Raw genomic sequence first — 26,235 nt, forward strand, 5'->3', positions numbered from 1 at the left:
CCAAATTATTGATGAGCCCCAAATCCTGGTTCCATCCACCCCTACACTTTGAAGAGGTTTGAATTGGAATCCAAACTCTGTATAATGCAGACTCAGCTACGTAAAATATATTCACACCGACTGGTGTATCTTTCCAGGAAATAACTTATCAACATTTTCTGGAAAAAAAAATCCCCAGAAAATAAGCAGTTCAGAGCTAGCTGAATCTGAAAAACAAAACAGAAAGCCTAATTCCAGGAAATAGACTTCCCATTGCATACTGTATCTGGCTTACTGTAATAGCAAGTAAGATTCAGTGTTTAGTCAAGTGTGTGGGCACCTTGAATATGCCAGCAATCCATATGTCAACTTCATTGATTATCCCATTTTACTCACAACCACAGTCTATTCAGGTGCCAATGACAAAAAGGGGACTTTGTTACAGCCTATTCATGAAGAGGTTCATTATTCACATCTTTCATGTGAATTCTTATTGCTTGCTTGGAATTAGTTTTATATTCAAATGATCTGTCTGGGCAAAATTTTCAGCCTCTAAAACTAGGAACCTCAATTCCTATTTAGGTGCCTAAATAGGTGCCCCCCACCCCAATTTTTATGGGTGCTGAGCACTCACGATTTCATTCAAAGTCAGCGGGAGCCACAAATGCTCTAAACCTTTGAAAATCAAGTCTCGTTTATTTAAGTGTCTACATATGGATTTAGGTGCCTTGCTTCAGGTGATTGAGTGTGGCAAATTTGGACTCTGTGTTCTCTGTGACATACAACATGAATTTCACACTCTAGGAATAGGCAACACCATGAAATAATTTAGTATTTGTTCATAGTCCCTCTAACACCCAAAGAATTTAATAAAATTACCCAGTCTATCCATTCTAGATGTATTAATCATTAATTAGTCATAGGATAATTTTGTAAAACAAGGAGTCAGGACTCTTAGGGTATGTCTACACCTTAATGTGAGCCCAGGATTAGTAGAACTCAAGTTAGCAGACTCTGGTTTTGTTAACCTAGAGCTTGAGCATATTCACTCATTTGTAACCCCAGGTTAGGAATTGTTGAACCCTGAATCCCACCCTGGGGTTCCAGCATTTATACTGCAGTTTATTGTCCTGAGTCCAACCACCCATATCCCAGACTTCCTAGCAACCTCCCAAAATGTGGCCGCTCTAGCCCTTTGTTCTTGGGACAGTGTGGGAAACCTTTACTGTCCACCGTATGTGACTGTCCAGAGGACAAAAAATTGGCCTGTGGGATTGTGGCATACTTTGGGTAGACTCCCAGAGCATAAGTCCAGCAGGGAGGCATCAACACTGCAAAACAATAAGGCTTGAACCCTAGGTCCTGGCTTGAGTGAGGCTTGGACCCTCCACCCCCCGAGGGGTCCTGGGACCGTGGGTACAAGTCCCAGTTAGCACAATTTTTGTGCAGACAAGAAGGGGATTCGTTCTGAGCCTAAGTTTGAACGCTGGGCTTGCATTGCAGTGTAGATATACTTTTTGGGATCTCTTCCTGATGCTGCCACTAATTCTCTGTTACCTCGACAAAACCATTTAACGGTAAAAATTTCAAAAGTGCCTAAGAGTCAGGTTTTTTAGTATATTAGGCAGCTAAAGATGCAGATAGTCACCAAATGGGATTTTCAAAGTGTCAGTGACTTCAGTAGGAATTTGGTATCTAGGTAGTTTTGAAAATGCCACTCAGCATTAACTCCATTTAAAATTCTTTCCCTATGTGCCTCCATTAATTTATTATTCAAATAGGTGCAAGACCATGAGGCTGTTGTGAGTTTTAATGACTGATTGTTAAATGCTTTTAAATTCTCATGTAAAAGATACCATGTGATGCAAAATATAATTTTGAATTTAATAATATTTATGGAGGATTAAATGAACCATGCCATCTCTGAAAGATTCAACAAAACAAAGCAATGAAATATGTACACACACACATTTATGAGATTTCACCCTTACACAGTGGACACTTTTAAAATGTTCAATCTAATTCTAGTGATTCCAACTTTTTATTAGTTTGTTTTGAAAAAATAATGAAAAATATTCCAGATTCATCATAATACACAAAGTAAATAAAGAGGTTTTAAGATAAAGGGTTCGGGGGAAGGGGAAGCAACACATCTATCTTCAGGATCTGCAGTAATCATAGACCTCTAAAATGCAGCCCAAGTTGCTTTGAATTGTTCAGGCATTTCCCTTCTGCAGAATGCCAGTCATTAGTCAGCTCTGAGGTCAGCCATGTCACTGAGCCAGGCTGGATTCCAAATGTTAAGTTATAGCCAATATCTCCAGAACTGGGAATATCTCTAACAGAATGAACTCTAACTATAGCCTCTATATAGTTACTGCTTATTCAGTCTTATCTAGTTTAGTAAAGTTCTAGCAGATTGCAACACCAACCTAACATACTGTACATTTATTAATTAGCTTGGGAGTCCAGAGAATGAACTTTGCCTGGAAAGTCTGACAATTTTTGCAGGTCCCCAAAATATTAAACACTGAATGAATGTGGAATTTAAAACCAGTGGTAGAAAAAACTGGCTGCTCCCTATATTTACTGTTCATGAATCTTTGATGAAGCATGTCCTGCTACTTGTGATTATTTGAGAATAAAAAACATTTATGGTTTCATCAAAAGCCACTAAAGTCTTCCTGTTAGCTTTGTTCTGCTGTGGATCAGTCCCTTAGGCCTTGATTCATCAAGTTACTTAAAAGTGTGCCTACATTTAAACGTGCCAGCAGTTCCATTGACTTCAATCTTTCTGAATTTGGGGTTTTAGGTGCTGAGAATCATCAACTCCTGGATTTCACTGGGTATTATGGGAGCTTTGCACTCTGCACCTAGCAGAATTGAGGCCTCTGTTAGTGATTGTGATGTGAAGTGTGACTCCTGGGGATCACTTTTCTTATGGCTTCTACACCACTGACAGTTTTCTTACTGTAACTATAAAGAAAACATTAAAAGAATTAACCTTGGCATAGGATTGTCATATCTGTCCCCTACCTAGACGTTATCACTGGGTTTATTCTAACTATATGTAACTACACTGAGCTACTTGTTTCCCTCTGCTACTATCATATCCTGCTGGCTTTGTCAGCAAGCCAATAATCTCAAAAAGTGAGCTCTCTTACCTCTCATTGCCTATCAGTGATGAAACAGTGACGCTGAGAGAGCAGGGGATGGAAATCTGATACTAATGACACATATTGGAGAGTGTGGCATTGTGTGGGCTGTAGAATGCAAACTTGTCAGACTGACTGCAGGCCAAACCATTTGCCAACATCACCCCCACAGTGGGCTAAATGACTAAAGTGCAAATTTATGGGGAAATGAATGGGTTTCCTGCTGTAATGGTACAAAGTCTCTCCACAGTGCTATGGTGCACGTAGCCAGAGCTGATCAATAAAACCCCAGACAAACAGCGACTATATGTTCATCAATTAAAATCATTACCCCTTTTGGCTATGGATAAACTTTGTTTGAAACCATTGCATGTTTACATCGTCAGCGTATCCTTGTGCAGAGTGATTTGATTTTGGAGCTGCAGAGTGGTCCAGTGGCTAAGTCACTAAATGGGAATTCTGGAGACCCGGATTCTATTCCTGGTTCTGCCAGTGACCTGCTGTGTGACATTGGGCACTGCGCCTCTCTGTGCCTCAGTGTCCCCCTACAACTCTTTGTTTGTCTTGATGATTTTTTAATTTACACTTTCAGTGTGGGGACTGTGTCTTACTAGGTTTCTTTGTACAGTACCTAGCAAAATGGGGTTCTGATCTCAGTTGGCGTTTCCAGGTACTACAGCAATATAAATAATTAATAACAACAATTACTTCTCTTTTGGGGGGCGGGAGATTCTGAGGGAGCTGCACAGATAGGCATGTTTCCTTTTTGCATCCTATATAAATAAAATTTAAGGGCCACTTCAGATATTTGATCCCCAGGATTCAGCTTCCTAAGAAAAGGAGTATTTGTGGCACCTTAGAGACTAACCAATTTATTTGAGCATGAGCTTCGTGAGCTACAGCTCACTTCCTAAGAATCATTCATAGCAGTGGTTCTCAGCCAAAGGTCCACGTATTCCTGGGGGTCCACAGGAGATACCTCAACTCATATAGACATTTGTCTAGTTTTACAACAGGCTACATAAAAAGCACTAGCGAAGTCAGTACAAACTAAAATTTCATACTGACAAAATGAGAAAGTCAGCAATTTTTCCGTAATAGTGTTCTGCGACACTTTTGTATTTTTATCATAGAATCATAGGACTGAAAGTGACCTTGAGAGGTCGTCCAGTCCAGTCCTCTGCACTCATGGCAGGATTAAGTATTATCTAAACCATCCCTGACAGATGTTTGTCTAACTTGCACTTAAAAATCTCTGGTGATGGAGATTCCACAGCCTCCCTAGACAATTTATTCCAGGGCTTAACCACCCTGACAGGTAGGAAGTTTTTCCTAATGCCAACCTTAACCACCCTTGCTGCAATTTAAGCCCATTACTTCTTGTCCTATCCTCAGAGGTTAATAAGAACAATTTTTATCCCTCCAAGTCCTCCTTTTAGCAATATTTTATGTACTTGAAAACTATTATCATGTCTCCCCTCAATCTTCTCTTCTCCAGACTAAACAAACCCAATTTTTAAAATCTTTCATTATAGGTCATGTTTTCTCAACCTTTAATCATATATGTTGCTCTCCTCTGTCCTTCTCCAATTGTCCACATCATTCCTGAAATGTGGTGCCCAAAACTGGACACAATACTCCAGTTGAGGCCAAATCAGTGCAGAGCAGAAGAATTACTTCTCGTGTCTTGCTTACAACACTCCAGCTTATTCATCCCAGAGTGATGTGTGCTTTTTTTGCAACCGTGTTACACTGTTGGCTCATATTTAGCTCCACTATGACTCCCAGATTGCTTTTTGCAGTACTCCTTCCTAGGCAGTCCTATTTTGTATGTGTGCAACTGATTGTACCTTCCTAAATGGAGTACTTTGCATTTTTCCTTATTGAATTTCATCCTATTTACTTCAGACCATTTCTTCACTTTTGTCCAGATCTTTTTGAATTTTAATGCTATCCTCCAAAGCACTTGAAACCCCTCCTAGCTTGGTATCTCCACAAGTGTACTCTCTATACCACTATCTAAATCACTGATGAAGATATTGAATAGAACCAGACCCAGAACTGATATTCCCTTCCAGCTTGACTGTGAACCATGGATAACTACTCTCAGGGAACAATTTTCCAACCAGTTATGTACCCACCTTATAGTAGCTCCATCTAGGTGGTTTTTCCCTAGTTTGTTTATGAGAAGGTCATGCAAGACAGTATCAAAGCCTTACTAAAGTCAAGATATACCAAATCTGCTGCTTCCCATCTATCCAGAAGGCTTGTTACCCTGTCAAAGAAAGCTACTAGGTTGGTTTGACATGATTTGTTCTTGACAAATAAATCCATGCTGACTGTTACTTATCACCTTATTGATTGCTTAATTCTTTGCTCCATTATGTTTTCGGGTACTGAAATTAAGCTAGCTGGTCTGATTTTGTAAGCAACTAGTTTTTAAGTGAGGTGAAACTTGAAGTACCCAAGACAAATCAGACACCTGAAAGAAGTACAGTAGTCTGGAAAGGTTGAGAACAATTGATTCATAGTATTCTAGGAATTTTTACAATATATTTTGCATATTGCATATGAACAAAAGATGATCTCCAAATGCCCCAGTTCTGCTACCTTGTGACTTTAGGTAAGTCACTTAACAGTTTCTTGAAGAAGGTTTGGATCTGGGTTTAAATTATCTTCTGGTCCATACCTTTCTATATGTAGTCAAGAAGTTTCATTCTATCTTGAAAATTACAGTGCCATCAATTTTATTATTATTATTATCTTATTTTATTAATAATAATAACCAAATCTTCTCAGATTCAAAAAAGGGTGTCAAAAATATTATTCATTGCAATGTCTCCTAACGTCCAGGTTCTAAAAAAGGCCCAACTGCATAAGTACTGGAATATTTAAAATGTCACGGCGTTTACTGGTCCCAGTGTAGAAATTTTACAAGAGAACCTTTTCTCTTTAGATTACAAGGCCCATTTTGTCAGACTCCAAGATTCAGATAAATATTCTACTTTTACTGGCTTATCAAAATGGAACCTGCTGTGGTGCAACCATTTGAAGCTGTTAAAAGTCAACCATCGCTTCCCAAATGATTAAATCAAAATGACCTATTTCAATAGGTTAAGATGTTTCCAATTGATACATATCTTGCAATTATCCAGTGTATTGAATTTCTTCTTCCTCTATTACTCTTATTGAAATTCAGTTACCGTCAGTGCAACTTACCTTTCACATATGTGTACTTGTACGCCCAAACTTTGGAGAAGGTTGGATACACTGGGACCTCACATCTCCCTTGTTTGAAAGTATTTAATACAACATTTAAACTCAAATCTTTAGCCTTCAGTATCACTTTGCTGATTACATGTACCTGATATTGGTGAGATATTTTCCAATAAAATGCCCTTGCTATGCAAGTACTTTATTCTGAATGAGGCAACATCCTGGTGGTGACTGATTTTTCTAACAAATATTTGATGTAATATATTTTCCTATCTGATCATTATGGGTTGCTCAGTTTTTAAACATTGTTCTGAGCAAAACTTGATCTTGTCCAAAAAAATCTCTGGAATTCCTGATCTTGATACCTTCCTGCAAAGGTATACTAGGTACTAATTTTTTTGTAAATATTTGTTCAGAGTGATGTACCTCATCTGTTTTTCAGTTCATACGTGGACAGAATGGCAAAATGATGACATTCTTAGGATTTACTAAGTGTACTGAGCAGCTTGTCTTTCTCAAGTGTTCTTTGGGTTCTTAATGCAGTTTACAGATTGTCATTTTCAATCATAAATGCATTGTTTTTGCCAGAACAATAGTATTTGATTAATTAGCTACTGTTATTAGCTGATGAGGACTAACATAGGCGACAGAGCTAAGCACATTCAAGACCCACCACCAAATGAAGCCGATTCAACCGAGGGAGTGAAGGTATAACTTGTGCTTATAAAAAGCAAAAGGAAATACGAATAAACATTATTGGATAAAGGCTGGAAAAGGGTTAGAAAAATTATTTTTTTCCTGTTAAGACCGCCATCTGGAATGCCATATCTTTTAAACCATATAATCACACAGAAATGGATAATAATCCCATCCACCCCCACAAATATCAATTATTGTCCTTGCTGATATTCATAAATGTTTTACCTAGACCATCTTTGAATATCTGCAGCAATGGAGTTTCACAGATGAAAAGGTTGTTCCATAGTCAGACTACTCGTACTGCAAAATGTGTTTTGGGTTTGTTTTTGTTTGTTTGTTTCCCCCTCCTCCCCCGCATCTGAGGCTGAATTACTCCTTGCACAACTTCATGTAATTGCTCCTAGTTTGCCCTCCCTGCAGCACCTGGAACAATTCTTCCTCCTCAATTATGCAGATGTCCTATAAATGACCATTGACAAGTTCAGAAATCAGGAGAGTGATGCTCTGGAACTTAGAGTAACAGCCGTGTTAGTCTGTATTCGCATAAAGAAAAGGAGTACTTGTGGCACCTTAGAGACTAACCAATTTATTTGAGCATGAGCTTTCGTGAGCTACAGCTCACTTCATCGGATGCATACCGTGGAAACTGCAGCAGACTTTATATATACACAGAGAATATGAAACAATACCTCCTCCCACCCCACTGTCCTGCTGGTAATAGCTTATCTAAAGTGATCATCAGGTTGGGCCATTTCCAGCACAAATCCAGGTTTTCTCACCCTCCACCCCCCCACACAAATTCACTCTCCTGCTGGTGATAGCCCATCCAAAGTGACAACTCTTTACACAATGTGCATGATAATCAAGTTGGGCTATTTCCTGCACAAATCCAGGTTTTCTCACATCCCCCCCACCCCCATACACACACAAACTCACTCTCCTGCTGGTAATAGCTCATCCAAACTGACCACTCTCCAAGTTTAAATCCAAGTTAAACCAGAACATCGGGGGGGGGGGAGGGGGTAGGAAAAAACAAGAGGAAATAGGCTACCTTGCATAATGGCTTAGCCACTCCCAGTCTCTATTTAAGCCTAAATTAATAGTATCCAATTTGCAAATGAATTCCAATTCAGCAGTTTCTCACTGGAGTCTGGATTTGAAGTTTTTTTGTTTTAAGATAGCGACCTTCATGTCTATGATTGCGTGACCAGAGTCGGAGAACACTTCAATCTCTCTGGTCACGCAATCACAGACATGAAGGTCGCTTTCTTAAAACAAAAAAACTTCAAATCCAGACTCCAGCGAGAAACTGCTGAATTGGAATTCATTTGCAAATTGGATACTATTAATTTAGGCTTAAATAGAGACTGGGAGTGGCTAAGCCATTATGCAAGGTAGCCTATTTCCTCTTGTTTTTTCCTACCCCCTCCCCCCCCGATGTTCTGGTTTAACTTGGATTTAAACTTGGAGAGTGGTCAGTTTGGATGAGCTATTACCAGCAGGAGAGTGAGTTTGTGTGTGTATGGGGGTGAGGGGGATGTGAGAAAACCTGGATTTGTGCAGGAAATAGCCCAACTTGATTATCATGCACATTGTGTAAAGAGTTGTCACTTTGGATGGGCTATCACCAGCAGGAGAGTGAATTTGTGTGGGGGGGGTGGAGGGTGAGAAAACCTGGATTTGTGCTGGAAATGGCCCAACTTGATGATCACTTTAGATAAGCTATTACCAGCAGGACAGTGGGGTGGGAGGAGGTATTGTTTCATATTCTCTGTGTATATATAAAGTCTGCTGCAGTTTCCACGGTATGCATCCGATGAAGTGAGCTGTAGCTCACGAAAGCTCATGCTCAAATAAATTGGTTAGTCTCTAAGGTGCCACAAGTACTCCTTTTCTTCTCTGGAACTTACTGGCTCTCAAGGCCTCCCCTTACTTGTCTTGCCAGAGCCCACACAGAATTGATTTCTGTTGGTTATATTCATATTATTGAACAGCATAAAATATAGGTCCTGATTCAGAGCTATGCTGTGGCTTACTCCCACATGGTGAAAGGGTCTTACATCAACCAGATTTCCCAGCCGAGGATCCTCCTACACTCGTGGGCTTTTTATAATTAGATAATGTTTGCAAGGCACTTATCAAATGAAAGCTATTAGAGAGAAGCTAAGTGTTACTATTTGTTTCAATGTCCTTAACAACTTCAAAGGGACTTTTCAATGGAGAGAGAAAAAGAAAGATGTCTCTTAAATATACTTGACAATCACATAGGCAAAGTTAACTGCTAATAAGTACGAACTAGTGAGTTGAGCTATTATATTCTAGAAATATGAGAAATGCTGAAAAGAACCTCAAATACAATATTTTAGTGTAAAGGGAATCTAATTGGGTCACACTTCTTCTCTCGGGTAGGATATGCCAGGAGTTGCTTTTTTTCTAACACAGCAGGGTGACAGGACTAGATGCATAAACTGCTGCACTGCAGAGAAGTGTGAAGTATTCATAATAATATGAAATGCGACTCAAAGCTCAATGTTTTACACATTTCAATGTGAGCTTGAACACTGGACTCTTGTCTTGGAAATATCTGCTGAGACATGCACTATTTCCTACCGCTAATGGACGCCTTTTCAATGGAAAATGGGCCAGCTTTCAAATAAAAAAAAATGACCCATTTTAAACATAAATAGGCCTATTTTTCCAGTTAACATGAAATAAGACATGATTTTGCAAGTTTTCTATGCAATAATAGCCATTTTTTCAAAATAATGAAGAAAGCTAAATTTGCAGGGGGGAGTGGAGGGTGGGGTTTCCAATACAGCCTGAAAAGAAACAACTGAACATTTTTAAAATGAAATTCTGTGAATTTTGCCCAGCCTTATACTTATACCCAGGATCATTCCCTGAGTCATGGATACTGCAGTGATATTGCTATATGTACAATTATATACTGTCCTGGAGCCTTAAAATCCCAGTAGGGGATTTTCTGCCGTCCATAATGAACTGCATGCAATAACATTTAGTTTCTATGTAAAAGGGCACACACCTCTTGCAGGATAGGTGGGATTTTAAGGCTTAATAGCTGAAGGTTTTCTACAAAACTATGTTTTCAGTGTTTAGCATCTCTCCTAGTTTGGGCTGCCTGAACGGCAAGATTCTTACTGAACCATGGTATTGACCAGTTGCCTTTGGAACCTTTCCTGGTGGCCTGCAGATGTTTTGAGAACCAAAACATGGGTGCTTTGGGGTTTGGCAAGGGAAAATCCCCATGAAAGGCTGTCTTTTTTATAAAATGGGCTGCACAGTGTGTAATTTGGAGGACCCTGGCAGTGAGCTCTTAGCTGCAAAGAGGCTGTCTTGGGAGCTTGGCTTGTTAAGTGATAGTCAAAGAGGCTTTTTTAATTTTAAATGGCAGGGGGTTAATTGCTGGGGGACAAATTGTGTCCCAGGCGCTACAGTTCTGCTGTGTGAGGCAGTGATGGTATTTGGAGGGGCTCGGGGACGCATTTGTTTTCTCTGCAGCATGGAACTCAGCACCAATTGGCTCCCTTTATGACAGCACTCCAGATACATGTCTGAACACAGTTATTGAGCATGCAAGATATTCCTACTACATAACATTAAAGGTGACTACAGCACCTCTCCATCTTTGTTCTCCATGGACAATGCAACACCTATGGTTGATAGATAGATGGTCCCACATGAGACCATAGAATCATAGAATCTCAGGGTTGGAAGGGACCCCTGAAGGTCATCTAGTCCAACCCCCTGCTCGAAGCAGGACCAATTCCCAGTTAAATCATCCCAGCCAGGGCTTTCATACAAGTAGGGAAAATACTCATTTTAAGAAGGGCCCATTCCTGTCTTCAGTGAAGTCAGTGACCCCCCACTTGGTAAGGCACCTCCCATCTTTTCATGTGCTGTTTATTTATACCTGCCTACTGTATTTTTCACTCCATGCATCTGATGAAGTGGGTTATAGCCCACGAAAGCTTATGCCCAAATAAATGTGTTAGTCTCTAAGGGGCCACAAGGACTCCTCATTGTTTTTACTGATACAGACTAACACAGCTACCCCTTTGAAACCTGTTAAAATGGTTTATGAGTTCAATGGGAGCAGGTTTAGGCACCGAATAGTAATTCCATTTGATGATATATAACAGTAACCTTTTCTCTGGCAGCCAACCATCTATGCTTCCATGCCCAGCACAAAAGGTGAATTGAGAACACTGTGGATGCCCAGTGTGGAATTCACTCTGGGCCCCATTTTGGCTTTTAAGTTATGGCCAGCATTGGAAAGGTGGGATGGGATGGGACTTGAGAACAGGTTGTGCTGCAGCACGAGCATGGAGACCTGCTGCTCTCTAGTTCTTTGATGGGTAGGTACTCAGATGATGAGCATGGCATAAAAACTGGATGGTTAGATAGATCTGATGCGCTAATGTCACCATATCTAATTCTTTTGTGCAAAGATATTGCTTTCCTACTTCTATTACTTCTGAATATTTGGATTACCATTTAAAATACTATGTGCAGAAGACATTAGGCTTAATACAATAAAGTGTGAGTTTATATTCGGTATGTGACTTTAGGATTTAATTATATAACTATCATAACATTAACACATCATGTGACTAAATATTGGTGCATTGAAGTGAAACTCTACCCATAAAACCTGGGAATATTTTAATTTCTGTCCCATTTCACCATACAGTTGAATAATTGTGTAGCTTATACACTGTTCACAAACATAAACCCATTATATCTTGCTTCATATTGTATTTTAGATAAAATTTGTCATCCCAGTCCCTGGAGCCCAGGGGAGAGCCACACTCTCTCAGTAAAGCAGTAACTCAAATAAATGTTTGGCCTATATTGTATCAGACCAAATTGTATTTTGTTGTTGTTGCTCTTGATGTCTGAAGTAGAGGAAACTGAATTTTTGATCTCTCAATTTTTTTTTCCAGACGATGGAAAACCCTAAGTATGAGCTTATTATAGAAGCGAAGGACATGGCTGGTCTTGATGTGGGATTAACTGGCACAGCAACAGCTACCATTGTTATCGATGACAAAAATGATCACCCACCAGAATTCACCAAGAAAGAGGTAAGAATTTGCCAGTTTTCTTCTATTAATCTTTGCATCCAATTGTACTTAGTTCTGTTTCTGAATATAAAATAGCATTATTTTATGAGGGAGGGGAACACTTAGTCGGCTTTATTTCAGCTTCTTTGACCCACCTTTTCTAGGGGCACCCTCACACGAGGCATGCAGGCCATTCCTAAACAGGGCTGCTTGGAAATCTTGGTAGCTACCCCATGCACCTCCCCTCAGATCCCTGCGACCATCTTGCCAAGACCTTAGGCTCATACGCCAAGGCAAAGTCATGGAGGAGCGGAAGCTACCATAAACCTGTCGTCTGCCCTTTAGACCACTGATCCAGAATCCAAAGGCCAGAGCGAGTTTGGACGTTCAGTGACATAGAGGTTGTAGCTTCTGCCAGAGAGCAACCTAGACAGAGCTGCTAACTGCCTATCACTTCAGCATGAGCACCTTTTCTATCTGGGTGAGATCCTTAGCCTTTCTTCAACCAAGAAGTATGCACAAGGCAGTGGAGGATGGAGTTTAACATCATGCCCAGGACAAACTTTTATCTGAAAAGCGGTGATCAAAAGCATTTGTTTTCTTACCTTGTATATCTTCTTAAGCAAAACCTGACCTGAAGAAGAGCTCTGTGTAAGCTTGTCTCTTTCACAAGCAGAAGTTGGTCCAATAAAAGATATTACCTAACCCACCTTGCCTATGCAAAACCAGTCAGCTTTGGCTTACATGGATTTCAGGAAATTGATACACAGGAAACAAAACTCAGAGCACTGCAGGATCCTTGGACAGTGTTCTGGCTCTTTGGACAGAGTCCCCGGTCTCTGAACCCTTCAGCATTTTCTCCCCTCTTGAAGTTTGCTCGTTGTACCCTACTGCTTTTGGGCTCAGGTTGACATAATTTCCCTGGGGGATATATCTAATAAATTCTCCCTCCCTTACATCAATACACTTCCATACACCATTTAATATAATTTCCAAAGGCAGAACACAACCAAACCCCAAACATTATAACATAAAGTACTGCACAGAAATGGGCTGCAGGCGATGATAATATCTAAATTAAGCCTAAAGAGCTATTTCCCTCCTTTCTCCCGTAGCGGGGAGTCCCATCACTGTAAACCTAGCTCTGGGTCATATGATAATATGACACTCAGCTGAAATCAACATGTTTTGTCAAGAAGCCAATGAATTTCAGCACTTTCCCTTTGAGACCTGCCAGCTTTCAGAGTTTGGTAATGAAACTCTGGTCCTGATGCCTTTTAAATTTCACCTGTTCTGTGTGATAATTTTCTGCCCCACAAGATGAATTCTATTGAACAATACTGAGTGCCTGGAAGAAAACAAACAAACACAAAAGACATCACCTGTCTGTAGAACAATGGCATTTTAAGCTTCTATCCCTGTCATGACAAAGCTCTTTGGCTTCAGACAAACCATTCCCCAAATCCTTCCCTTTCTGCCCCCCACCTCTGTTGTCCAAAAAGGGCAAAAGATTCCTAGGAGCATTGGTTAATTTCACGAGTCAGTTTGACACCCAAAACCACCTGTTTTCAGATTTGGCTATAAAAGTTTCACAAAGTTCTGCAGTTTACAGGAATATTTCCAGATTGTAGGAAGTGAACACTAGAGATGCTGAATGTAATATAACTTTGAAAGGGAGGGGGGAATTGTATTATTAAACGATTATTTTCTTCTTGCTGCTGTTTGTTTTTTCCCCTGTTTAATTTTATCCACTTGGCAGTGTTTCATTTTCAAAAGAGTGATAGCAATTTCACTCTAATAATTATTCTGTCAGCAACTGAAGATTGAGGGACCAGACTGAAAAACAAGGATTCAGAACAGCTTTTCTTGGCAGTAAAAATGTGGTCCTAAATGCCAACAACACTAGCTGCTTTCAGCAGGGTGCTTTTACCAGAGCACCACTAAACAATACCACAAACAGTTTCTAGGGCCTGATCCAAATCTTATTGAAGTGAAAAGGAGCCTTTCCTTTAATTTATAGTGGCTTTTGATCAGGCTGTTAATCCTATTAGAATTATTTCCTTGGATCAGGCCCTTAACCCTGTAAGAGCTATTTCATTAGGACTTTTAGTTAAAATAGGTATATAATGTTGTATAACCATAGGCTCCCCATTGATAGTTATAAGTACACAAGAAGACTCAACATGATAAAAATAGGAAGCCATTCTATTCAACATTGCTACCAGTTAGGCTTTCACATGCCTACTTCCCTGAATTTCTACCATTTCCCTCAATCCTCCTCTTCTCAGAATTAACTACATGTCTGTCTTGAAATCATTTTTATGGTTAGCTTTAATAATCTTCTTTGGTAGTTTAGGCCAACATTTCCAACTGAATGAACAGTCTGTTTCTGAGAAGTTCTGAACACCTACACATTCCATATAAGTCAGTGGGACCTGATCTCAATGAAAACCCGACCATTTGCCTTTATAACTATAAATTTAGGCAGCTAACTTTAGTCACCCAGGTTTGAAAAGTTTTGCTTTAGATTATATGTTTGTTACACTCTATCTGAAATGCTTTTCCCTGATTTCCCTATTTATGAGGATGTCCTCATTTTTATTTTTTGCAATGTATCCTGGTTTGATCCCTTTCATTATAGTTTAAAATAGTAGCTTATAATCAAAAATCCTCTGCTTTGGTAAAGCTGAGTGCTGAAAACAAGCACAATCCTGGGATTTTTCAACCTGCTGCCTTCAGGATTTCAAGTCAGTAAATGTCGCCAGTGGACAGGATGGCTCAGAAAAATATTTGTAATTCATAAGTCAGATGCTTTCATTTGTAGATCGGATTTACTGCTCAGATGCAGTCCATATTTAATAGTACTTGAAAGTATTTTTTTCCTTCCGAATTCAGTGGCTTTTGGTGGCCTCTTTCCAGTTTCTAGCAATGTAGCATCCCATCAAGCAACACCGCATTTATATCTACTAGTCAGTCTTAAAAACCAGGCGTGAAATGGCAACAAAGAGTCCCTGGTTCAGAAAAGCACGTAAGCGTGTGCTTGCTGTTAAGGATGTGCAGAACGTTCATTGACTTGAGACAGGGTGGAACTGAAGTACCTGCCCAAGTCCCCGCAAGCCTGCTCTCACAAATCTAAGCCAGAAACCAAACCGCACTTCTCACCCGTGTGATTCCTCTGCAAGTGCCTGGGGTGGGTAGTGTGAAGATGTTTGCATGGCTGCTGCCTGTGGTATACTTATTCTGTGTATAAAGACACCACTGACACAATAATGTTTAAAAGAAGAGAAAGGAAAAAAGAAAAGATAGCTTCTACAGGATAGCTTTTGAGGCAGAAAGCTCAAATACAATAAATGATTTGATTTAGAAGTGCTATCATCTTTTATTTACTTTGAGATTGGCTGCTTTATATGGGTTCTTTTAGTATTGATGTATTTTTTTTTCAAACTATCTCCCTTCTGTTTAAAGATATTTTCTAACAGTCCCCTTTCTCTTTTATGAAGCAAATACATATTTAGTGGCCTGCTTTATCTTCTCACAATATAATTTCTACTGAAAATAGCTTTTGCTTTTATTTTTCATGGTGTTATGAAGGTAGCTCTATTAAGTTATGTTTTAAATGTTCACTTTCCATTGGTGAATTATGAGGGCCAGATTCACTGCTGGTCTGACACAATGGAAGTCACTGGAGTTATACCATAGATGCATCTGGTTGTGAATGTTGTTTGTTGTGTACCTAATAAAAAGTCTGGACACTGCATTAGTGCAATGCTAGGTTCTCCAGTGTAGGTACAAAGTGGAAGATTGTACAGTGTTCCTTAAAATGTTTTCAATTTTTATTATCTTGCTGTCTCACTGGAAGTCCAGTGATTTTTATTGCTTTCCCCCAAGTTGGAAACCAGTGTTTACATTCCTGTTTCTGAGATGTGCTAGATCACTTAACAGATATTTTCTGTAAATCCCCAGTGCAAAATAACCTCAGCTTTGTTTGAGTCTGTCTGTTCATTAAAGGTGATTTTTATGTTTTGATGCCTGAGGCATCTCTTCCCTTTCCCCCTGCCCCCTGATAAACTCTGATTTTACAGTATATGTCACAAATAGTGTTTTTGTAACTATTCTTGAATAGTGATACTTTTGCAAATACTCCTTAAGAGCCAATTTTTGGACAACTATTCAAATCACATTTAAACTGGGTTTTGTTCAGTAGTCTTACTGCAGACTGGCTGGACAGATTCATCATCATAGAATCATAGATTAGGGTTGGAAAAGACCTCAGGAGATCATGTAGTCCAACCCCCCTGCTCAAAGCAGGACCAACCCCAAATAAATCATCCCAGCCAGGGTTTTGTCAAGCAGGGCCTTAAAACCTCTAAGGATGGAGATTCCACCATCCTCCTAGTGAAATAGTTTTTTCTAGTATCCAACTTAGACCTCCCCCCGCAACTTGAGACCATTGCTCCTTGTTCTCTCATCTGCCACCACTGAGAACAGCCGATCTCCATCCTCTTTGGAACCCCCCTTCAGGTAGTTGAAGACTGCTATCAAATCCTCCCTCCCTCTTCTCTTCTGCAGACTAAATAACCCCAAGTCCCTCAGTCTCTCCACATAAGTCATGTGCTCCAGCCCCCTAATCATTTTTGTTGCCCTCTGCTGGACTCTCTCCAATTTGTCCACATCCTTTCTGTAGTGGGGGCCCAAAACTGGACACAATACTCCAGAAGTGGCCTCACCAGTGCTGAACACAGGAGAATAATCACTTCCCTGGATCTGCTGGCAATGCGCCTACTAGCGAAGCTCAATATGCCGTTAGCCTTCTTGGCAACAAGGCACACCGTTGATTCATATCCAGCTTCTCGTCCATTGTAATCCCCAGGTCCTTTTCTGAAGAACTGCCACTTAGCCAGTCGGTCCCCAGCATGTAGAAGTGCCTGGGATTCTTCCATCCTAAGTGCAAGACTCTGCACTTGTCCTTGTTGAAACTCATCAGATTTCTTTTGGCCCAATCCTCCAATTTGTCTAGGTCACTCTATCCCTACCCTCCAGCATATCTTCCTCTCTCCCCATCTTAGTGGCATCTGGGAATTTGCTGAGGGTGCAATCCATCCCATTATCATTAATGAAGATGTTGAACAAAACCGGCCCCAGGACTGACCCCTGGGGCACTCTGCTTGATACCGGCTGCCAACTAGACATTGAGCTGTTGATCACTGCCCGTTGAGCCCGACGATCTAGCCAGCTTTCTATCCACCTTATCGTCCATTCATCCAATCTATACTACTTTAACTTCTTCAGCCTCTACTGTGCATACAGTGTTGCAGTAGCCACCACAGTCATTTTCTCCCTGCTCCTGGGGTGTTTTAGCCAGTAAATCTGATAGATGAAATTCTTTTGGCTCCTCCCGTGGCTCCTCCCTAAATGCCCTATGATGTGGATGCTGATTCCTCAGACAGAGAACTGTGCCCTCCTGCTGCCGTCATGGCCTTAATGTTTATGGAGGGCAGAGGCAGCATGTTGGTGTTTTCCCTAATGGTGTTTTTAGGGCTCAGTTATGCAAGGTGCTGACCATCCTGGCCCTGATCCAGAAAAGTGCTCCCATTGAATTCAGTAGGACAAGTCAAGTCCTTGCAGTTAAGCATGTGCCAAATACTTTAATGGATTGGGTTCTGACTGCCCAGCACTTGGTGAGATCAAGCCAAAAATGAAAATGCTTATGAATCAGTAATCCAGCCTCAAAATCCAGCTATCTTAAAGTATGCGACCTATTCCATTTGATGTATGTCCTTATACCTTGCTGATCACTATTGTGTCTGAGCAGTAGTGGCAGACACTCAAGAAATGTAGGCCCAAAATGTAGCTATTCAACAGCAAACTCTCAAACTCCTCTGCATATGTAACCCACACACCTTCTGGATGTGGTGTTCTGTCCCATCTAGTGGCACCGAGACCACTCAGAGAGAGAGTAAAATGAGTTTGCTGTAGAAGCCTTAGCTAACAGCCAGACAGTTTTTGGCTCTTGTAGTAGAGGCTCATGCACTATGCTTCAGAGGTCCCAGGTTCGATCCCGCCTGCCGATGACTGGGGTCTGTTGGTGTTACACATACTTTCCATAGGTTTATCTAACTGCAATTTAAATGCCTAAAAATAGCATTTTGCAGGTAAATGGTATTTGGTCTTGACCGGAAACTTAAGGATAAAATTTCAGAAGTTTCTCCCAAAATGTTCAAACAAGGTAGCAGATGTGTACACAAGACCTTTAATTGCTCGCCAGTTTCATAGGTGATTGCCCATATGCACAATAATAGTGCATATAGATAGAAGTGCTTGCGGATTTTGTGGTGGTTTTTTTCCTGGGAGCTCTGAAACACTGTGGCTCTGCTTGTTTAATATTAGTGGATTTTTTTTTTTAAAAAAGGAATTTGGAGAGTTATTACTGTACACAAAGATATATTTCTGTGTCATGAAGAACATTTGGCCTTTTTTCCCCAAGAAAGTTAAGATATGGGGCTCAACTTTTGTGTCGTACCAAGGGAGTGTCAGTCTGAAAGTAAATAATGAACCAAAGGGAAGCGCAGGAATAGATCATTTTGGAAAATCTGACAACTTCCTTGCCTACTGTAGGATATTCAAACAGCTTGGCAATGCATTACTTAGGCTGAGTGATTGCTAATGGTGCTGGGAGTTATTTATATACTCAGTGCATTCAGAAAATACATGATTTTTTTTCTGAGCCACTTTGTAACAGTTGGTGACAGAGCACTGCATCGCGTTGTGTACCTGCGATGCATGCATGCGAGCCTATGGTTCACGTCCCTGTTGGTAGTGTGTGATAAGGGGCTAGCGGTGAAAGATCTGCTACAAAGCTATAAGCAGGCTAATTCATCTCTGTAATATCTTTGTTCTAACACCATTGATTCTGGCAAGAGGTCAGCCTGCTGCTGCCCAGAGAGTCAGTAGAGGAAATATCAAGGAGCGTTGCCCCAGGTTGTTCCACCGCAGAAGCGGTGTTAAGGGTTTGTTCTCCCTCTCCTAAGAAAATGGGGTGTAGAAGCCACCTCCCATGGATCCCAAGGAATCAACAGATGTCCCTGTGCTTCTGCAGTAGTGTGATTCCATTGGAACCACATTGCCAAGGCTTTCCTCTGCCTACTGCTGTCTCGGCCACCTTCTTAAAGGAAGGGCACTCCATGGGAAGGCTGCATTAGCTTTCCTTCATAAGCTCTGGGGTGGGTGGGGGGAACAATGTGCTGCTGACCACCCAGTACCCATCCTGTCCCCCACAGAGTTCTGGAAACAGCAAGGTGCCCTCTGCAGGACCTTGGGGAGAGCTGGCATCTGCCGTGAGGTTACCGCCCACAACCACTTGCATATGGCAGCGGGAAAATCTACACATAGACCTTGTGGGGATAATTTATATAGAAGTTTTGGCCAAGTGAGGATCAGTCCTCTTTGCTCTCCTCCATATATTATCTCTCTCTCTCTCTCTCTCTCTCCCCCTTCCAATACCCCCTTCAATCTACTCAATTTCCAGAATGTTAAATCATTTAAACACTCAGAGTTCTATGGCATCAGGGGACTCAACTTTGGAATTGACTGTCTTTAGAATAAATTGTCCATGTTAAAAAAAAAAAAAAGGGAGAGATTTCTATATCCCTTCCCAACTCATGCCCAAACACAAATAAAGTAAATCTCTCCTTAACTTTACTGAAACATTCCCACTGTGACAAATCCCTGTTAACTAAACTGAGCCTCCAAGAGAGAGATTTGGTCACACCTTGGATTAAAGGTGTGATTAAAGATCCATTTATAAATAGGTTATAAAGGGTTAATAAATTATTAATGTTTTCATAAATGATTAATCAATTGTCATAGACTCCACTAAGTCAATCAGTTGCTTATAACCATGATTTATAACCGTTCATAATTATGTGCTTATGGTAATGCATTGGTGAGAGTGTGTTACATGTCTCCCTCCATCACTGATCCACAGAGTATATCAGTCTTGTAGAGCTCTACTCAGAGAGCCTGGTTCTTTAGCTCAAGCTTTAGATATTCATGCTTTCAGCTCTGGAAGTTTCTTCCTCAATCTCTGATGTCAGCCAAGATGGAAGCCATCACACTTATAACCCGTTGTGACACATACAATTCATCTCTACAACATGCTTGTGGCATCCACAAATCATGTATTAACCTTTTAATAAACCATTTATAAGTGAAAAGGAGTACTTGTGGCATCTTAGAGACTAACCAATTTATCTGAGCATAAGCTTTCGTGAGCTACAGCTCACTTCACTTCATCGATGAAGTGATCTGTAGCTCACGAAAGCTTATGCTCAGATAAATTGGTTAGTCTCTAAGGTGTCACAAGTACTCCCTTTCTTTTTGTGAATACAGACTAACACGGCTGCTACTCTGAAACCATTTATAAGTGGAACCTTATCTAAAGTGTGGCTGATTATTTGATATATCTCTTTGAAGAAAGCACAAAATAACCTTCCATATGGTGTCTCAAGTCTCCTTATATCCCATTTTGCTGGATAGATGTCGTGGAGCTCAGGATGGATTCATGACATGGTCCCTTGGTATCTTGCTAACTAGTTTAGCTGTCTGCTCAGAATGGATTGAAAACCCAGTCTGGCGGTTAGGACAATGGACAATGGGAGTTGGGAATCTTGGGTTTTTTACACAGTTCGGGATAAACGAAGTCAATTCATTTCTCTGTGTCTCCATTTACTCATTGGTTAAATGGATAGGATAGCATTTCAAGTAAAAGATGAAGTTAAATGAAATATATCAGTATCATTATCATTATTGTTCCTGCAGTGTTAATAAATATGATAGAGATAATGGATTATAATTAAATTCTCTCCACAGAAATGCTTTAGATTGGGGAAAAAAATACACTCTGAACCATGACATTATCGGGTTCTAGGTCTGTTGGGGGGGGGGGGGTCTATGACTTTGATCAGATTTGCTCAGTTGACAAATGAAAAAAGCATCTCTTTGCAAAATGCAGTTCAGATCTAAAAATCAAGCCTGGTGCATGTTGTCAACAGTAATAAAGATTCTGCAGGTCAAATTCTGCCTTTAATCACACCCAGGCAAACCCATTCTCTTTGGGGACAGGGAAGAAAAGGAGAAGAAAGAAGGAGGGGAAGGTTGTGCTGGTAAGTAAGGCTCTGTATTTGGAACCTAGCAATTCTGTGGGTGATAAGGGAGATGGAATGGAATCCAGGACCCTCTCCCTCCATTGTGTTCGCTTGTCAGGGACTACAGGAGTATAAAAAACGGTCAGGTGGGGCTCTGAATACACACATGGAGCAAGTCAGTGGAGTAAGGAGGTGCCATTTTTATGCAGTCACTTTTCATAATGTAATTCCACTTTGGCTCCCATCTTTGGGTCCAACCAAGCCGCACTCAAAGCAGGACCCAAAAGGACAAGGAGTGGTAGAAGTCTACCCTTCCTTATTCTACCCTGATCTCCATGACTTCTGGAGATCCTTGTGAGCACTGGGCACGTCAGGAAACCCCCTCCTAGAACATCATGGCCTACCAAAGTTTGCTTTTATGTTGACTTTAGTCCCTGACATTTAATACTTATAATCTGTTGGAAGGAAAAATATAGGTAAAATTGTCAAATGTTGATCTCCTGGCTGCCATGAGTAGGCAGGATTGTTGATGGGGCAGGCATGTTGACGGCTCAGAATGTAATTCCTTTTCTTTTTCTTTTCATAATTTTTTGCTGGTTTTACCTGTGCTGCAAATATTTTTACACAGCCCTTTGTGCAACAAATGTGTCGAACACAAAGGAGATTAGGTAGTCCCATAATTGGTTTATTTGTGTTCTTTCATGTCTATGCCTGGGGCAAAGCTGCAGATGTATACGTGGCATTGTAGCTAGATTCCATTTACAAAGTGCCTATTAGTTTAGTTTACAAAGTGCCTATTAGTCACATTGAGAGCTGTTTATCAGATCCCTGTGTAAGGAAAGTAACACCTAAATTGTGATTAACATATTTTCTCTAAATTAAGTATGCATGCATTATAAACTCAATGCAAAACAAAAAGAAAAAATTCCTACATTTATTTTAAATTAATGTTAGTAGTCTGATTCAAACTACAGTATTTGTTGTCATGTTTAATATTTAGCCTTTTCTGTGGAGTAAGTATTAAAGTCCAAAGAATTAAGGGTTTTCCTAATTTGCATGCTGATCTCTAGTGCAATTGACAGGCCATTGGATAAAATTTTCAAGCGCATCTACGTGACTTAGGAGTCTAACTCTCATTTTCAAAAGTGACTTTGGCACTTACAGCCAGATTTCCAAAGGTATTTAGGCACCTCACTATGCATGGGCCTAGTGGGATTTTCAAGAGCAACCTTGGTGTTGAATTCCCTTTGGAATCAGAAGGAGTTGAAAATGGCCCCTACCTATGAGGAATGCTCTGTGCCATACAAGATTGAGCCCATAATGAGCACAGTGACAAACATTCAGCTATAATGGCCCAAAGTCAATACCACAGTCAATTCTTTGACCACAGTCAATACTTATTCTATGCATTGAGTAAAACAAAGAGGAACATAGTGTAAAATCACATTTGGAAAAGATCAGTGCTTTTCGTATTCCTCCAAATTCATATGTATACACAATAATTTGTATTCATGTGGCTTTCCATTAGCTATCTGTATAACTGGTATCAGCACTTTGTTCAGGAATTTCTGCAAATTATGTTCAACATGGAATCCATCCACTTATCACAGAATTAGAGCAGAATATACTGCATCGCAGTAGGCAGCAGAGTTTTACATTTATCTCCACTTTTGAAGGGTGAGTTCATTGCTTTGTTTCTCTCCACCAAGGTCATGAAATACACAACGTTGTCTATTTAATCTACAGATAAACTCATTTCAGTGGTACAAGAAACAACACAGTGCATGCTTTTTTATCTGAAAGCAGACAAAAAACACTTGTATAAATACAGGAAGGACTCTAAGAAGAGAAATGATCGTTCAAACCGTATTAAATTGGGAGGTGAGGGACAGACACAAAAGCACTTCACTGTTTCTCCAGATGTGTTTCTCTCCCTGCACTCCTTATAATTTGAGTCAATGCACATAAAAACCTTGTATTCTTGTGAGTCCTTTTTCAAAAGGACTATTTTACCTTCCTGTCCTTTGTCTAGTTTCCTTCGTTAGCCATGTTCAGCTGATTTGAGAAGTCCTGATATGAATGTCTGAGTCCTTGTCTTTGCTAACCATTTGGTTATGCTCGGGAGGTCAACAACAACTCAGTGGTAAAAACAGCAATTCTCACTACAGCTGGTAGTTCTCACCACTAAACCATTCCAATGCTGAATATCCCCTGAAGACTTCTTCCATCTGCTTCAACTAAGAGCAAATATCCAAACAAAAAGCCATAAATCCACAATTTATTGCTCTTTTCTCCAAGAACTGAAGCTTCATATGCTTCCTCAACATGGTGTGTGAAGTGTGAACTTTGCCATAGGTATTAAATTTGGAATTAGAAAGGAAACAGTTAGCAGTAACAGTTTTGAAAATAATCAAGCAGAAATATATTTGGGAAGATAATTTGCGAGTAGATTTTTTTAAAAAAAAAGAAAAGGAAATTAAGAACAGTCAACCAGACAAGCATAAGCTAAAGGGACTGGCCAGAGTCCAGGGCTGTCTCTGCGTGTCTGATTCAATACCATCTTATATTTAGCGCTCATTACTAGGGCTGGTCAAAAATTTTCCATTGAAACATTTTTCCATTTGAAGTTTGGATTTTTTATTAAATTTAAATTTTTTTCCTGAAAACTATCTGCTTTCTGTGGGAAATTTTGATTTTTGATTGAAAAACTGAACACCTGAAAAGGGAAGTATTTTGGCGGAAAACCATAATACAGTCAAACCTCAGAGTTACGAACACCTCGGGAATGGAGGTTGTTCGTAACTCTGAAATGTTCATAACTGAACAAAATGTTGTGGATGTTCTTTGAAAAGTTTACAAGTGAACACTGATTTAATATTAACACAGCTTTGAAACTTTACTATACAGAAGAAAAATGCTGTTTTTAACCCTCTTAATTTAAATGAAACAAGCACAGAAAGTTTCCTTACCTTGTCAAATCTTTTATTTTTTTTAAACTTTCCCTTTATTTTTTTAGTAGTTTACATTTAACACACTATTATACTGGACTTTTCTTCTTCTTTTCTTTTCTTCTTTTTTTTTGGTCTCTGCTGCTGCCGGATTAAGTACCTGCAGTTCCAAATGAGGTGTGTGGTTGACTGGTCAGTTTGTAACTCTGGTGTTTGTACGAGGTTCTACTGTATTTCAATTTGAATATACCGCTGCAGTGCCCTCTGGGAGTTATAATTCTAGTTGCTTTATGTCCCCATTCTCTGCTATTTTCTGGGCTCTCTGACCAAACAACATCTCACATGGTGCACCATGATTAGGGACTCATCATGTACCTTCTCTGTTCTCCAAGAGTGGAGGATGTGGTTTATGATGGAAGATGGAGCCTGAGAAGATGGAGCCTGACCTGGCCCATGGAGGACAATGAAAGCATGAGCACCCAAACTCCCAACTGGCACCACAGCCTCGTTTCTGAATTGAGATGTTTCAGCCAGAGTTTCAGGATTCTAATTTTTGCCAAAAAAAAATCAAAATTAAAGACAGGGAGGAAAAAATCTGATTGGCTCTACCTGTTGCCTATTTGAGATCCACAGATGGAAAGTACTATATTTTGAGGCCCATAAACTGCCGTGACCTCTCTGTGGAGAGAGACATGGCCCTCCACACAGCCCTGTGAACGTCAATGGTTCAGTGTGCAGGTGCAGACGTTTTCCCATGCAGAGGTCGTTGTAGGTTTGTGGCCTAAGTGTTGATTATATTATTCTTATAATTGGGAGTAAGGACTGTGGGATCAATAAGTGGAATAGGTGGCAAAGGCAAATTGTTAAGTACTCTATTGGCTTTGAGATATTGCCAGCAAAACTATTTTATAGCTTAATGGAAACACTTGTTATACACTGATGTACTGAAAAGGTTATGATTCCCTGTCTCTAAGTGCATCTCCAAAATGTGGAATCTGCACTAAACAAAAATGCTAAGAACTCTATCTGTATTTGACACTGTCATGGCTGATTTTATTATTTATTAGTGGAATTGTTAGATATGTGGCAAAATATCACACTAATCCCATGAGTTAAGAAACCCATACAACCTAAAAACCTCCAGCATCTGTAAGAATTTCTCTTCATCAGTGGGATTAAACAAGATAACCCACTATAGATCTTAACATATTCAATTTGCGCCAGACAAAACCCTATTTAATAGCAATATGTGCGAGTTAGCTTAGTACTTGTAGTTTATATGACCAGAAAGGGGTTATGAAACTGCAGAACGTTCATACAAAAATAACAGTTATCTGACTCCTTAGGTCATTGCTCCAGAGAGATTTTTTTTTTAATTTATTTTTGTGATCAGTTTTTCAATTTCTTCACTGACAAGTCAGTCAGCAACACAAAAACTGATTTGGCTACTGCAAAATTTGCTAAGCAGCTGTGTGTGTGAATCAAAGTGTCAGGATTATTTAGACAAAATATCTTTTTTCCATCTGCTCTGGAACATTAAAATAGTGAACTGATAAAAATCAACATGCTAAAAAGAGCCATACATTTACTCAAGCAAAACTGTTGGTAAATGTCTAAGAAACAATCCCATTTGCAAGGCAATAAAGTTCTGTACGGCTGATCATCTGTTGAACTTACTGGAATGAAAATGTTGTTGATTGGTTTAACAACCAAAAAAAAAACAAACAAACAAAAAAAAAACCAAGCAGGTTTGGAGTTACATCAAGAATTCTTTGCAATTATGGTATCTTTTGAGAAAGATGATTCAGCAAAGTAATTTATTCAGATCCGTGTATGTTATTTCCATGTCTTGTTTGCCTTTGAGTCCCAGATGCTTATTTCTTAAAGGGTAGTCCTTTTCTCTAACCGGCTGTCTGAGTCACTTAATACTTATTTGTTTGTACAAATGTTTTCCCTATGTTCCCAGGCCATATGTCATGGGGGGGAAAAAGTGTAATCCCATGCTGTGCAC

The 26,235-nt window shown here is 39.9% G+C and overlaps 1 protein-coding gene across 1 annotated transcript in view; it reads left to right on the forward strand.

Moving 5' to 3' along the window:
• Positions 1-26,235, forward strand: part of CDH13 (cadherin 13) — a 778,625-nt gene that overhangs the window by 631,400 nt on the left and 120,990 nt on the right. The window contains exon 8 of the mRNA XM_048817138.2: positions 12,014-12,154. Coding sequence (XP_048673095.2) covers positions 12,014-12,154 — 141 coding nt within the window. The remainder of the gene's footprint in view (positions 1-12,013; positions 12,155-26,235) is intronic.

The sequence above is a fragment of the Caretta caretta genome, chromosome 12 (genome assembly GCF_965140235.1).
Source record: "Caretta caretta isolate rCarCar2 chromosome 12, rCarCar1.hap1, whole genome shotgun sequence".
Lineage (NCBI taxonomy): Eukaryota > Metazoa > Chordata > Testudines > Cheloniidae > Caretta > Caretta caretta.